Source organism: Notothenia rossii (assembly GCF_949606895.1).
Source record: "Notothenia rossii genome assembly, chromosome: 7".
In the NCBI taxonomy this organism is placed as follows: Eukaryota; Metazoa; Chordata; class Actinopteri; order Perciformes; family Nototheniidae; genus Notothenia; species Notothenia rossii.
The window spans coordinates 34844517-34861497 of NC_136905.1; the positions used below are offsets into that span (position 1 = coordinate 34844517).

The 16981-nt window shown below is 40.8% G+C and overlaps 1 protein-coding gene across 2 annotated transcripts in view; it reads left to right on the forward strand.

The window, feature by feature from the left end:
- The first annotated feature begins 268 nt into the window (after positions 1 to 268).
- The window catches only part of LOC307012997 (alpha-N-acetylgalactosaminidase-like), a 34454-nt gene continuing 17741 nt past the window's right edge, over positions 269 to 16981 (forward strand). For both annotated transcript variants that reach the window (XM_079640220.1, XM_079640221.1), the window contains exons 1-3: positions 269 to 401; positions 811 to 967; positions 1388 to 1528. In XM_079640220.1, the coding sequence (XP_079496346.1) occupies positions 813 to 967; positions 1388 to 1528 (296 nt within the window). In that variant the 5' untranslated portion in view covers positions 269 to 401; positions 811 to 812. The remainder of the gene's footprint in view (positions 402 to 810; positions 968 to 1387; positions 1529 to 16981) is intronic.

Sequence of the window (16981 nt, forward strand, 5' to 3'; positions counted from 1 at the left end):
GAGAAGTCCCTTAGAAAGCACTGATATTTAATTTCAACCATTGATATTAAAGCATTAAAGCAACACCTGCATCATACTGACTGCAGGATACAGTACATATGTAATATAAAGGAAAAATACAAAAATACAAATTACAAATGGTTAAAAAACAACAAAAGTATGGAAAGTAAAACAATATGCAACATATGCCTCCACAACACTAGTGTAAGCCTGTTTCCTGTTCTATCATGTGACATTGAGCAGTCACATGACACTTAGCTCACATTACCAGGAAGAGATAAGTGTTGCAGCCTTGCAGCTCAGGGGAAAATCCAGGAAGTAGAGAGAGCAGTCATATGCTGCAGCAACAAAACACACACACAGAGAGTTCACAACAGCAAGCTGAAGCTTCAGCTACACAGGTAGGACCATGTTATTTCAAACATGGCTTTTCAGAAGTGTAAATAATTGTGTGTTTGTGTGTACATATAAAAAAAAACGTTCAAGACAAAAACGTATATGATAACCATATGCAACACTGAATGTAGTTGAACTTAACGTTGATTAGAAATCGCAAAATAACATGCAGTGTCAGTTAATGCCTAAGTCATGAAAGCAGATCAAATGTGATTTGATGCTAAAGCACTGAAAGTGGTCAAACTCTACATTCTGCACAATAAGAACAAAAAAAACTGTACAACTCACACTGAAATGTATCAAAAACAGGACCATAGATCATTACTACCTTGTCAAAAAAAAACATGTATTGTGTATTCTGTGTATGAGTAAATGTTCAAATCTGTAATTTAAACATTTACATTTTTGTTTTAGAAATGGGGCCCTTAGCAGTAACTCAACTCCTTGCCCTGATCTCACTGACCATTGCTCTGGACAATGGATTGCTGAAGACTCCACCAATGGGATGGATGGCCTGGGAACGCTTTCGCTGTGATATCGCCTGTAAAGATGATCCAAAAAACTGCATCAGGTGTGATCAAAAGGGACATGTCTGGATTACTCCAAATATTTATCAATCAATTTAAATCTGATTCTAAATGTAAATGATGGATAATGTTTTAGTTATGAACCAAATATGTACAGCATAGGAAAATTGTGTTTTGCAAATTAATTGGTGTGACAAAAAATCTTTTAAACAAGTTTATACAGATATTACTAAGCCAATTTCCTCCTGGAAATTGTAACGTGAAATATGTATAAAGTGTGTTAAACCACGAAATCCAGGCACAGTAAAACATGTTTGTGTCTGTGCCTCTTTGTTAATGGAGTTACTTTGGAAAAATGTCCTTAATGAATGGCCAACTTTGAACTAAACTAATTACTAAACCTTCCACCATATTCAGTTGAAATCTGTAAAAATCTTCCTTTGCTCTGTCCATGGTGTCCACAGCGAGGGTCTGTTCAGAGACATGGCTGACCGGCTGTCTGAGGATGGCTGGAAGGAGCTGGGCTATGAGTATGTAATCATAGACGACTGCTGGATGTCCAGGCTGAGAGACAAACAAGGGAGGCTGCAACCTGAACCCTCCAGGTTGTTCTACTTTTTTCTATTGGAGATTAAGCATGTCTGTGTTTCATCTAGTATTACAAAAGACCAAATCGGCCATCCCAATTGGGGCTTTTGATGTAGTTAACAGGTCCACATCCTATTCACATCTTGAAGCCACACTGAGGGCTCTGACCATAGCCGCGGGAAGTAGGGGTGCTGGAGGTACTGCAGCACCCCCTGTTGGCGAGTGGTGTACATTTGAAAAACTGAGTGACCACCTAAATAAAAATGATTAAACTACATAAAATAGTTATGATTTTACTTAAAATAAAATTAGCTGTATACATTAGAATATAATAGTCATAGTATATATTTGTATCAGTCAGGTGGCTTGAATTTATTTTCCAAATAAATAAAATCCGAGTCATGTAGGTCGTGGGATAGTGACATAATTGACGATACACACACACTGCAGAGTGACAACTTTCTAGAATGGCGCAAAAAAGGATTTTGGTTTTTTTTCTCCAACAAACAACCTAATAAAAAGAGTGGACCACCAGCTACTCCTCAGCCCACCACCTCTACAACTAGAGTAATATGAAACAGAAGAGACTGACACATCTGACTTTGATGCATGTCCATAGTAACATTTTGGACAATGATGTGGATGTATCTGCTCTAATGAGGGTCTTCATTAGTGCCACCCCAGAGAGGAAGGCTACATTTAGAGTTTTGTGAAGCCCCAACACATACGCAAGGTAAGACGTTATTTTCCTTTAATGCTGCTGCCGCTGTGCAGTGTTTTTTCTTGTCAATCAGTTAAAATTGAATTCTTAGTTTTATTAATATTGTAAATAATATTTTCTGACTATTTGTGATGTTAGGTAGGTTTGTAAGACCCATAGTTAGCATGTGGGCATGTGCAGCTGTTGCTAAGTGATGTAATAATAATAATAATAATAATAATAGATTTAATTTGTTAGCGCTTTTACAGGTGCTCAGAGACGCTTTACAGATAATAGTGAAGAAAAAAGAAAAGAGAAGAAAGGAACAACAAATAAATATATAGTTAAAGTTAAAGTCAAATAATACAAAAACAATCACACATGAAAAGCCAGATTGAAGAGGTGAGTTTTTGTGAGTTTTTTGAAGGTGGTGAGGTCGGTGCCGTCTCTGATGGGTTGTGGGAGTGAGTTCCAGAGGGAGGGGGCAGCGACGGAGAAGGCTCTTTCCCCCCAGGTCCGGTGATTGGTGCGGGTGGGGATGGATAGGAGGTTGGCTTCTGATGAGCGGAGGCAGCGGGAAGGGGTGTGGTGGTGCAGCAGGTCTGTGAGGTAGGGGGGGGGGGGGGGGGGGCTGGTTGTTGAGGGCTTTGTAAGTAATGAGGAAGACTTTGAAGTGGATTCTTTGACGGACGGGGAGCCAGTGGAGGTTCTGGAGGATGGGAGTGATGTGGTCTCGGGAGCGGGTGTGGGTGAGGAGGCGGGCAGCAGAGTTCTGGATATGTTGGAGTTTATTGAGGAGGTTGGATGGTATGCCATTGAGCAGGGGTTTTCAAAGTCTGGGTAGGTGAGCCTCCCCTCAGAGAACATAAGAACAGCTGCGCCCCCCCCCTCCCAATTATTATTGCTGTTATTATTATTATTATTATTATTATTGTTGTTGTTGTTGCTATAATGCAGGGGTATTCAATTGCATTTCAAAGAGGTCCAGTAAGAGAAAATGTAATTAAATGCTCTGTTTTCGCTGTCTACCTTCCGCCATTTGAAATTATTCCGACTGTTTCTCTCCTCTTGTCTCGTCTCTGTGTGTGTTTGAATCTATCGTGCTGACTGCACCGATTTGATTGGCTGAGTAGCGTCACCTCCTTAAAACATTAAACAATAACTTTTTTAAACCTTTTTATTTGTATGTTTTAAACATATTGTATAAAACTCCCCCACTACTTGGACTATTCCTTGCACCCCTCTAGAATAAGCCCGAATAGTCTCAACCATATTGCATCAGTAACGTGCACTTGTTATTATAACAAGATCGCAAGGACACTGGTAGCGATCGGAAAATGGAGTGTTGTTCAGTTTGTGTGTTGTGGAACATGCGTGTCCGTGCATCAAAATATACCACACACCCAATTACAATTGCATGTTCAATACACTACCCTGGAAGTTAATACAGTTGTTATAGTTGGAACAGCCTGTGGACAGCCGTTCTTCCTTGCATGTCAGTCGCCGACACCTTCTTACAGAGGACAGGCACATCTAGCTGCAGCACGACCCGTATATTTCCGCACGCCGTGTTCTCAAGACATATTTTTTTTTTACATTTTCAACATGGTGGATAAATCCTTATATGCTCCCGGCAACACACTGAACGTCAACTTTGCCTCCTTATGACACTCACCCCTACTTTAGTGGGAACAATGAGTCTGCGTCTTTGATGCACACAGGAATAAACGCAGATCATACTCTGGCTGCAGCCTTTACCGGTACTTGCTTTTGATCAAAGTCAATGCAGAAAACCTGCACTCACACAGGTAGGTGGAGGTGAAGGGAATGAGCACTTTTGCAGTCTTTTTGGCGAGGTGGGGGAACTCTGTCTCCACAGACAGCCACAAGTGGGCAAGTGTTACTTTACTCGTCTTTTTCTCGTTCTTTTGTGTCTCACGCTGCGCCTCCTCTGAAGCTCTCTGGCGCCCCCCAGGGGAGGCGCGCCTCACACTTTGAAAACCGCTGCCATAGAGGATGCTATTGCAGTGGTCGAGTCGTGAAGTGATGAATGCATGAATCAGGGTTTCCGCAGCAGAGGAGGAGAGTGACGGGCGGAGACGGGCAATGTTTTTGAGGTGGAAAAAGGCGGTCCTGGTGATGCGATTTATGTGGTGGTTGAATTTGAGCTGACTGTCGAAAATGACTCCGAGGTTGCGGATGTGAGGGGGGGGAGATAGAGTGTGGCTGTCAATGGTGAAGTTGAAATTCTGGATGTCTTTGATACGGGATGGGGGGCCGAGGATGATGATGTCTGATTTGGCACTGTTCAGTTGGAGATAGTTTGTTTGCATCCATGCTTTCAATAGTGGTCCGTTGTTTCTACACGGACCACTATTGCGGTAAGCATGTTGTAACTTCCGGTTGTTGTTGTCATCTCCGGGTATCCCGTGTGCCTGTTCTGTTGCTGATAGCTTATTATCTTAACTTAATCGATCGTTTTAAAACTCTTGATCACGGCAACTGCCTGACGTTGTAATCACACGTTACTACAGCTTAAGCACTCATAACTCTCCTTCTCTTAGCGACTGTAACTCCACAGTTGCCTACACTCTTTTCGGGTTTGCTAACGGTAGCTACTTTAGCTTGATAGCTAGCCATGGCTCTTTCCCCACCCTCGGGTGCTATTTCCTGCTCTAACTGTCTCATGTTTGGTTACTTCCCTACCTCCTTTACTGGTACCGATACATGTGTTAAATGTAGTATAGTTGTTAGGTTGGAGGCGGGAATCATAGCCATAGAAGCCCGGCTCCGCATCTTAGAAAATAACTCAGCTACAGTAAAGCCCATGTTAGCCGGTGCGGACCGGCAAAAGGTAGCTCCTCTTAGCCGTCCCCCGGCAACTCCCGAGCAGCAGGGAGATTGGGTGACTGTTCAGAAGGGGCATAACGCGAAACCCGCAGGTCCCCACCAACCCGTTCACGTATCTAACAGATATTCCCCACTCAGCGAGACACCCGCTGAGAAGCCAACTCTGGTTATTGGTAGCTCTATTATGAGACACGTGAATTTAGAGACCGATGCCTCCACAGTCACATGCATTCCGGGGGCCAGAGCGGGCGACGTTGAGGCGCATCTTAGACTGCTGGCTAAAAATAAACGTAAATATAGTAGGATTGTTATTCACGTCGGTGGTAATGATGTTCGTTTACGCCAATCAGAATGCACCAAACTTAATGTGGCGTCGGTGTGTAGTTATGCTAAAACAATGTCGGACACCGTAATCTTCTCTGGTCCCCTCCGCAATCTGATCAATGATGACATGTATAGCCGCATGTCATCATTTCAGCGCTGGTTGTCTTGGTGGTGCCCAGCAAACAATGTGGGCTTCGTAAATAATTGGACAGCCTTCTGGGGAAAACCTGGTCTGATTAAGAGAGACGGCTGGTTCATCCTACTTTGGAAGGTGCAAATCTCATTTCGGCAAACATTTCAGGGCTTTGTGGACTTAATCCATGACAAACTGGAGTTGAGACCAGGAGGCAGAGTCGCAGTATTACACGCATCTCTGCGCTCTCTCCTAGGCAGTCATCCATAGGAATCCCGAACCCAATAAAATACCCAATATTAACGGTGTGTGTGTCTGCCCAAGGACAATTTAAGGTAAAACCTAATAGAGGTGTCATACATAATAACCTAATAAAAGTAAATGTAACAACTACTACATTGCAACAAAACAGGAAGATTAAATGTGGTCTCTTAAACATAAGATCTCTAGCATCTAAAGCAATATTGGTAAATGATTTAATATCAGATTATAATATTGATATATGCTGTCTCACTGAAACTTGGTTGAGACATGAAGAATATGTCAGCATAAATGAGGCCACTCCACCCAGCCATATCAATACTCATATTGCCCGAGGCACGGGCCGAGGAGGTGGAGTTGCAGCAATCTTTGACTCAAGTTTACTTATCAATACTAAACAAAAATTAAATTATACCTCCTTTGAAAGCCTCGTTTTTAGTCTTACGCATCCGACCTGTAAAACTGTGCAGCCAATCTTATTTGTTACAGTGTACCGTGCACCAGGTCCTTATTCAGAATTCTTATCAGAATTCTCTGAGTTTTTATCAGCTTTGGTACTTAAAACAGATAAAGTAATTATCGTAGGTGACTTTAATATTCATGTTGACGATGATAAAAATAGCCTTACTGTTGCATTTAACTCTGTATTAGATTCTGTTGGTTTCTGTCAGAGTGTAAATAAACCAACCCACTGCTATAATCACACTCTCGACCTTGTTCTGACTTATAGTATTGAAATTGAGCAACTATTAGTCGAACCGCATAATCCTGCTTTATCCGACCATTTCTTAGTAACTTTTGAAGTACTGTTACTAGACTACAAAGCATTAGCCAAAAGCTCCTGCAGCAGAAACCTATCTGTTAGTGCTATAGCCAAATTTAAGGAAGAGATTCCACCAATACTTAACTCGATAGCATGTCTGAATGTAAGGGAGGAAACTTATACAAAATGTACACCACCCCAAATTGATCATGTGGTTGATAGTGCTACAGATGTGCTGCGAATAAAATTAGACTCTGTTTCTCCTTTGAAAAAGAAGAAAATAAAACAACATAGATTAGCTCCATGGCATAATGCCGGAACCCGCAAAATACAGCAAAAGTCGAGACAACTTGAAAGGATATGGCGTTCCACTAGACTTGAAGAATCTCGTTTAATTTGGCATATTACTCTCAATGAATATAAGAAAGCACTGCGTAAAGCGAGAGCAGCCTACTACTCTTCATTAATAGATGAGAATAAGAATAATGCAAGATTTCTTTTCAGCACTGTAGCCAGGCTGACAGAGAGCCACAGCTCGACTGAGCCTTCTATTCCCATAGCACTCAGTAGTAATGATTTTATGTGCTTTTTTAACGATAAAATTGTTACTCTTAGAAACAAAATCAATGACCTCTTGCCTTTGACCAGTATAGTGTTATCAACAGCTCCCGGAAACGTAAGTTCTAATATTACACTAGATAGTAAACTAGAATGCTTTTCAGCCATAAACCTTGAAAAATTAAATTCAATGATTCTCTCTTCTAAACCATCAACGTGTATCTTAGACCCGATTCCAACTAAGTTGTTAAAATAAGTTTTTCCATGAATTAGCACTTCTTTATTAAATATTATGAATATGTCTTTATTATCAGGCTATGTTCCACAATCATTCAAAGTAGCAGTGATAAAACCGCTTCTTAAAAAGCACAACCTCGATCCAGAGGTTTTAGCCAACTATAGACCTATTTCTAATCTTCCGTTCCTCTCAAAAATTCTTGAGAACGCAGTTGCAAAACAGCTGTGTGATTACTTAAAAAACTATGATTTATTTGAAGATTTTCAGTCTGGCTTTAGAACACAACATAGCACAGAGACAGCTCTGGTTAAAGTCACAAATGACATTCTAATAGCCTCAGACAAGGGACTTGTCTCTATTCTTGTCTTGCTCGATCTTAGTGCTGCATTTGATACTATCGACCATGATATCCTATTGCAAAGACTAGAGCACTTAGTTGGCATACAGGGAACTGCTTTAGGCTGGTTTAGGTCCTATCTATCTGAACGCTCTCAGTTTGTGCGTGTCAACGATGAATCTTCCATGCAAACCAAAGTTAGCCATGGAGTGCCACAGGGCTAAGTGCTTGGACCTATTTTGTTCACACTATATAGGCTTCCGTTAGGCAATATTATAAGGAATCATTCTGTAAACTTTCATTGTTATGCGGATGATACTCAACTATATTTATCAATCAAGCTTGATGAAATTAATCATCTAAATAAAATTCAAGACTGCCTCAAGGACTTAAAAACGTGGATGACCTTACATTTTTTGATGTTAAACACGACCAAAACTGAAGTTATTGTACTTGGCCCGAAGAATCTACGAAACAAATTATCTAAAGATATACTAACTATGGATGGCATTAATTTGGCCTCCAGTGAGACTGTAAGGAATCTTGGTGTTATATTTGATCAGGATTTATCCTTTAACACCCAAATAAAATCAATTTCAAGGACCGCCTACTTCCATCTACGTAACATTGCAAAAATCAGGCATATCTTGCCTCAACACGATGCAGAGAAACTAGTCCATGCATTTGTTACTTCAAGGCTGGATTATTGTAACTCCTTATTATCAGGGTGTACAAAGAAGTCAGTCAAGTCGCTTCAGTTGATTCAAAATGCTGCAGCTCGTGTACTAACCAGAGTTAGGAAAAGGGACCACATTACTCCTGTTCTGGCTGCCTTACACTGGCTCCCTATAAAACATAGGATAGAATTTAAAATTCTTCTTCTCGCCTACAAAGCCCTTAATGGGCAGGCGCCATCTTACCTTAAAGAACTCATTATACCCTACTGTCCTACTAGGGCATTGCGTTCCAAGAATGCAGGGTTGTTGGTTGTTCCTAGAGTCTCTAAAAGTACAATGGGAGCCAGAGCCTTTTCTTATCAAGCTCCACTTTTGTGGAATCAGCTTCCAGTTTGTGTTCGGGCGGCAGACACCCTATCCGTTTTTAAGAGTGCGCTTAACACCTTCCTTTTTGATAAAGCTTATAGTTAGGGCTGATTAGATTCAGCCCCTAGTTTTGCTGATATAGGCTTAGTTTGTCGGGGGACATCGTACTTCTTCCTTCTCTCTGTCTCTGTCTGTGTACTCTCATGTTCCGATTAACCCAGCTTCCCCAAATTTCTTTCTTTTTGGTGTCTATATACGCCGGGATCCGGAGTCATGGATGATCCCGCGGTCCTGTGTCATGGATCACGAGTCCTGGATCTTGAGTCGTGGCTGTGGTCCTGGATCATAAGTCCTGGATGGATATCCTCGTGGATTCATCTTCCTATTATACACACGCATTTCCAAACATTTGGACTACCTATGTTGCAAATGTATTATCTTTTCAATTTACACACGGCATCTATTGCACGTCTGTCCGTCCTGGGAGAGGGATCCCTCCTCTGTTGCTCTCCCTGAGGTTTCTCCCATTTTCCCTTTAAACTGTGGGTTTTCTCTGGGAGTTTTTCCTTGTACGATGTGAGGGTCTAAGGACAGAGGGTGTCACATTCTCATACTGATATTCTGTACAAACTGTGAAGTCCACTGAGACAAATGTAACATTTGTGATATTGGGCTATATAAATAAACATTGATTGATTGATTGATTACTGAGAGACAGTTGGTGAGAGTGGAGTGTGTTGTGGGGGTGATGGTTTTTGTTGAGATATAAAGTTGGATGTCATCGGCGTAGCAGTGAAATTGAAGGTTGTGGCGACTAATTATTTTGCCAAGGGGGAGCATGTAAAGGATGAAGAGGAGGGGGCCAAGCACCGAACCCTGGGGGACGCCTTGGGACAGAGGAGCAGTGGAGGAGGTGCAGTTGTTGATGTTGATAAACTGATGTCTGTCGGTGAGGTAGGATTTCAGCCAGGAGAGTGCAGTGGTAGGTCTATAACGGCCCCTACACACGGCGGCGTGCGTTGTCGCTTGCCGGCGGGGGGGGGGCTGAAACTCGACCTACAACCAATCACATGAATCTCCCTCCCCAGACACAAAAGCATGCGGTTTGATTGGCTAGAGCTTGTACTGGCATATGATTTGATTGGCTGACGCCTCCGTCGAGGCGTCAAAAGTAGAACATTGCTCTACTTTTGCAGCGAGCACCGCGAGAGAAGCTACGCCTTGCTCCCACAATGCAGTTCGGCGAATTGTGACGTCACCCCATTCAAAGTGAATGGGCAGAAGCGTTCAAGCGGCAACGCACGCCGCCTTGTGTAGTGGCCGTTAAGCAACAGTTAAGGCGAAACACCTCAGGTGAATAGGGTAATTTTTTTTTAACTTAAATATATTAGCTAGAAATTTCTCCAGTTAATTACCTACAATAAGGCAATTGTTTCTTGTATTACAAGTTTTCTGAACATGCAAATGAGCCAATCATTCAATAAATTTGGGCATATTTTTAACACATTTCAGGAACCGAAATCTGAACTTTGGATAAAGCCAGGTTCAAAAATCTTGTTTCATTTCGTAGTCATATTAGCATCTAAGGCTTTTACTGAAGGGATTTTGGATATCTTTTTTTATCACTCCATAAATCAAAAAATACTGTCAACAGCCCTAAAATATCAATTTTCACCATGTTTTTAGGTATAAAATCTTATATAATTCAGGCTATGAATAACATATGAACAAACCCTTCTGTAAAAGCCTTCATAATATTGATAGGAATATAATTGGAAGGTTTGGTGTATGTAAGTGCAACTGAAGTGGAAATTTCGGACTCAGAGTAGGAGAAAAAACTCATTTTGAGAAAACGACCTATAAAGATTGCAGTGTGGCGCTAGCGAAACCCTCCTGTTCTTTGAATGACAGCTTGCGCCTCAACGCTTTCCGTGAAGGTATTTCATGTTCGGGATAATACATTTTTTGTAGAATCTTGCTTCGTGCAAGTGACAATTGTTGTTGTCTTCTCTGTGAACGTTTTTTTTGCCGTTATTTTGCCATTTTGAGATTTACCAAAGAATGGGATGTGAGCTTGATCCTCCACTGGGAGACACCTCGTTCTTCATCTAGCCTGCTTACAGCAGCCCAGCGCACCAACGGAGAGAGACTAACTTATGGCAACACAAAAGAAAAAATGGGAGTGGTGGAGATGAGGAGGTGTCTACGCTTCTGGCGATTTACTCGGAAGGCTTCAGTACCAGTATGTTCCCAGCAGCTTCTACTGAAGCCAGTCCCCAACTCCGGGGACTGGCAGTATACGCCGTGAAGTTGTTTGCCAGTAAACTCAAAGCAGAAGAAGAAGAAGTAGTGACGTCAGCGGCTCCCTTAGCGACTTATTCCGGTGTGAACGCGATTTACAAGATAGTTCCAGGAAATAAAAGTTCCTATTCCTGGGAAAAGTACTTAGTGCCGGCAACTTGGGGTAAAGTAAAATTCCAGCTAGAAATGTTTGTTTTTAAAAACTTTTTTTTTTATGTATGTATTGTGAACGCAACGCTGCGCAAATGTGGGTCTGACTGTGCCTCACAGAGGGTGACTGGCTGTCTACCAACCCAGTCTCATGGCATTTCGTGTTCACCAACACGATTTTTAATCTATTGATTCGTGTTCACCAACACGATTTTCCCCTTTTTTTCGTGTTGTACAGCACGATTTTAAAAGCAATGTATTTCTACTGGTAGTGTGTTTCTAGCCTACAGCACATCTTTTTCTCCGGTCGGGTCGTTGAAGACTGGAAGCTGTGTGGTTCATAAAAACATGTTCTTACCCAATATCAAGCCACAATTATTGCTTTTATTTTAAATCGTATAATTTCGGACTTTTGTTGCCGTCTGTGAGGAAAATAAATGGGGCTCAGAGCCTCAGAACACTGAAATCTGTATTTTTAAAATCTTTTTTTCCTTCTAATTTGTTATTCTTTTCAAAATAACACACTGTTATTTACTCACCAATAACACACAATTATCCTTGCTTTTATTTATTGGTTTAATTCCATAATATCAGGCTTTGTTGGCGTCCTTCAGGAACTGAATTTCAAAATAAAAATAACCGGAAACAGACGTAGGCATTTCGAGCGATTACCCAAGATCCTCAGCTCTGGTTTAAGCTCGCTGATTGGATGTTTTAGCCGCAATGCATGCTGGGATTTGGTGTTTATATGATATGAAATCCGGAAAACATTTTAAAAGAATAAAATAATACTTAATTCCGAGTGTTCTTGCTTTTCTCTTTGAAAGTCATCACATAACGGCATTATAATACACGGTTCGGCTGCATTACATATTACATATCCGCCGTAGTTCTTTATTTATAGAGCCCGGATGAGAAGACCTTTGGAAAAACTGGAAGAAATGCCACCGAAACTGAATACTTAACGTGGATCATAAATATATCAACAATTAAACAACATCTTCAATTTCTCTTCACACAATACGTCTCCTTTCAGTATCAACCTTAATTCGGCTGACTTTTATATTTGATCTAATTCGTAGATAGATTATATTTACACCATAATGGTGCACAGCTGATATAAAAGGACTTTGATTTTCTTTGAATATAAGTATGTAAATACTGAGTCTGAAATAGTATGGCAATATGCTATAAAATTATGTGAAAACATGAATAAAACTACACATCTTCAGATGTTGTACATACATAAGTGTCCTACACTAATAATACAAAGTTATTATAGCTGTGTGTACCTTGTGTGCACCGCCTAGTGGTTAAAGCACGTTATTGAATTATTGTTTTCATGTTATATTTGATTAAAAAAATATTAAGAGTACATACTTTCATAGGGGGAAATTAGAAGGTCTGTGATAGAAATATAGAATATAAAAATTCAAGAAGATACTGTAAGTGATCTCTACAATAAAACAGTTTAGAGCAGGATGTACAAAGATATTAATAGGAGGATGTGCAAAAAAGAAAAACGAATTAACCTTTATTTAAACATTAAATAATACTTTAGATTAAGGTCCTCTTTTAAATAAGAAAAAAACTTTGGGAGTATCTACAGATAAATATTAAGCCTGACAAAGTACTTAACGTCTAATATATTGCTTTCCTGCAATGTTAACTATGTTGAAGCACTTATTTTAACTGATATTATACATATGAATTATACTCTTATGTATGTAGATAGTATAAGAAATGTGCAGAATATGACAGTTTAATGGTGGAGGTACAAACACATATTGATAGATGTCTTGTAATGTGCTGTTGAGGAACCTGTGACCCAAGATTTTCATTCATTGCATACACCGTAGTTGCAGTGGTGGGCCGTCAGGGCCAGCAAGGCCTTCTCTGCTGGCCTAAACATCATCAGAATATAAATTAAATTTTGATATATTTTTTCCACAAATATGTATTAAATTATTCCCTGTAGTCTATTCTCTTCATTTCATAGCTTTCCTCTTGGTTGCGCTGCTTCCAGCCTCAGAACGAGATTTGGAGGGTTGGCCTTTATGTTAGAGCTTTTATCCAATCATATTTCAGCCATAATGTGTTGCCAGGGTCCAAGAAATCTGCCCTTAGGCCTTCAGAATCAACAGTGAGGGCGCCTGTAGATTAAAGTGAACGGAAACAAAACTGTGGCGTTAACCAATCAGATTTTGAGTTGGCGACAACGGGCCAGCTAGCAGGCGTACGATGACGTTAGCACGTGCACGTCTTTTGATTGGATACGCACTATTGAGAGGCAGAGCTATGTAGAGCTAGCAAACTGAACTTGAATTTGAACGAGCTAATTTGTGTAGATTTCTACAAGCTGTTTTTTTTCAACCCACAATGGCTGAAGGAGGAGAAGAGATCGATTTGGTCGCAGATATAATTACAACGCCATTTTCAAGACGAACTTTTCAAGAAAAGCTAGACATCGTGAGAAGAGAACGGCCAACCCCGACGCTAGCGAGCCTATCACAGCGGGGGAAAGGGTTTGTCCGCCACTTTCAAATCACTAACTACGAGCGGTACCCCTGGCTCACAGCCTCCGAGAGGCACTGCAAATTGTACTGCTGGAAATGCCTGCTATTTGCAACTGATCGATTTGGTGTTTGGAGCCACACTGGATTTGCAAACTTGAGTTGTCTAACCAAGGCAGCAACGAGACACCAAAGCACGGCTGGGCACTTACAAGCAATGGTGCTTTTGAAAACCTTTGGGGACACCCGAGTGGATCTACAGCTCAACGAACAAGTGCGCCGGGAAACGGAGCTCCACAACGAAAGGGTGAACAAAAATAGGGAAATATTGAAAAGACTGATTGATTGTGTCCTGTTTTTGGGTAAACAGGAACTTTCATTTAGGGGACACGATGAAAGCGCCGAGTCCAGAAACAGAGGAAACTACGTGGAGCTTCTTTCTTTGCTTGCTGAGAACAACACAGACTTGCATTACCAACTGTCCACAAACAAAGTGTTTACTGGGACGTCAGGCAAAATACAAAACGACCTGATTTATGCTATTGCTGAAGTGATGGGAGAAGAGATCAAAATGGAGATTAAAAAAGCACCCTTTGTCGCTGTTATGGTGGACGAAACGACAGACGTGGGTAATGTAGCACAACTGGCACTTGTCCTGCGTTATGTGACGGACACAGGTGTCAAGGAGCGGTTTGTCAGATTTGAAGATGTTACAAGCGGCAAGCGAGCTGATGACATTGCCGCTCTTATTTTCCGTTTCATGGAGGAATATGAATGTAGTCTGGATAAAGTTGTGGCACAGTGTTATGATGGCGCAGCGGTCATGGCATCTGGACTAAACGGGGTGCAGGCTAAAGTTAAGGAGAGGGCACCTATGGCCTTATTCATTCACTGCTATGCACATCGACAAAATTTAGTACTGACTCAAGGGGCCTCAAAGCTTAAAGAATGCAAGGTCTTTTTTGCCAGCCTCAATGGCCTTGCAGCATTTTTCTCCAGATCCCCTAAGCGCACGCAACTGCTGGATGACATTTGCAAGCGTCGTCTTCCTAATGTTGCACCAACGCGGTGGCAATATACATCGAGATTGGTCAATGCAGTCTTTGAGAAGAGAGTTTCCCTAAAGGAGGTGTTTGACCACATACTGGAACATCATGAGGAGTATGATGGGGATACTATGCTTAGCGCTGATGGATTTAATGCACGTCTGGATGATTTTGAGTTTTGTTTTTTGCTTGAAACATTCAATGGGATTTTTAAGCATTCAGATGTGCTCTTTGGAATACTACAGAAACAAACATTGGATGTACAATTCTGTCTGACAAGGGTGAACGAGTTTTGTGACACAATTGAGCGAGAGAGGTGCCAGTTTCGTCAGATCTACGAGGACACAGCGCGCATCTCAAGTGGTCCGAGCGCACGCAGAGGCCCACGTACAGCACAAGGAGACCTTCGCGCATACTACCAACAACTCCACAGCAATATTCTGGACAACATTCTTTGCCAGATACGGAGTAGGTTTCAAGACCACGAAAAATTAATGTTTCTCTCCCTCCTGGACCCCCAGCACTTTCAGACCTACCGGAAAAAATTCCCGCATACAGCCTTAGCCAAATTAACACAGAGTCACGGAACACTGTTCGATCTGTCCCGGCTAAAAACAGAACTGATTGTAATGTATGCCATGACTGATTTTGAAGGGAAAAGTCCCATTGATCTCCTTGATTTCCTTAAGCAGAAAAATCTGAGTGAGAGCATGGGGCAGCTTTACACATTGGCATGTGTGGCAGTGACTATCCCTGTGTCCACTGCTTCTGTCGAGCGGTCATTCTCGGCCTTAAAGCGAATTAAAACTTATGCCAGAAATTCTACTGGACAGACTAGGCTTTCATCATTAGCCTTCATGTCTATAGAAAATGACTTATTGGTGGAACTGAAACGCACAGATAAACTGTACAACAGAGTCATTGAAGTCTTCTTGAGGAAAGAAAGGAGGATGGATTTTGTATTCAAATAATCAGTTGTTTTGGTGAGTACAAAGCATTTTATTTTTTATTTTATTTTAATATATTTTTGTCATTTTATGTCGTTAATATTAAATCAATATTAACAAATTAATATATATGTAATTAAAATGACAAATATATAAAAAATAAATGTTTGATGCTTCTGCAAGAGATATAGAGATGTGTGTGGCGCACTGGCTCAGCTGTGCAGTAAAAGTACTCAAGGAGACTTGTTGAATTGTTTTGGTTTAACCTTTATCAAAGTGGACATTCAGTGCTAGGAATACACTTTCACCACTGTCGCAAATATATCCTCATGAACAAATGCAAATTATTTGTTTGTTTTCTTTTATTTTCAGTGAATAGTTTGTGTCTTTATCGTCACGTTTCTTAAATGAAACTGCTTTGGGTGCGACAATGCGCTGTTTAGTGAACAAACTTGGTTTGGTGGACTTAATAAAACTTTGTAGACTAATGCCTTAAAAGCCCCTTTTATTTTTAAGTTTTGACCGTATCCAAGCGATCTTAAAGCTGGTAGTTTAATACTCTTAATTGTAAATGCGGATATATTGATTATAAATGCTTCGGAAATATTAATATAACTCTGTTGTACTTGACTATGTTAAGGTGATGCATCGTCCGGTTATACTGCGTTTCTGTCTAAATGTATAGTTTCTAGAGCCATGGCGTCATAATGATGGTATTAAGAGGTGGAATAATTCAGGTAGGACTGTGTAGGACATCACTGAAGGCCTAGGTGTGAAATGCACGGCCCGCCACTGCGTAGTTGTGTATATGATATGTCAATAACCTTTGAAAATCTTGAAATCTTGAAAGGGATGTGCAAAATAGCCATTATACAGTCTTTAATTAACTATTAGTAGTAATGAATATACTTTATTACTCGTTTCCATTCATGTCAATTGCAGATAAATGTTTAGTCTTCTCAAGCACCAACTATCAAATATCTCTCCTGATTGTTGGCACTTGGCAATCAGGTTAACCTCTGAATTGTGGAGTAGAATTACAAAGTAACAATGAGCTGTAACGTGGGTATATATTAATGCTGCGCATTATGGACACAAGCGATTTTCACCCATTTATTAATTATATGTTTTACATTTGATAACACCAATGTGTTTAATACTGGCAACTTCTAATTGTGGGAAAAACGAAAACGTTCAGTAGAGACGTCCCATGGAACATTTTGCGAAACACAATAGCCAGCATGTGTAGTTCTGGGGGGGGCGTTCGATTCCAGTTTTGGATAGTCTGGCGTGGTTTTGTTCCATT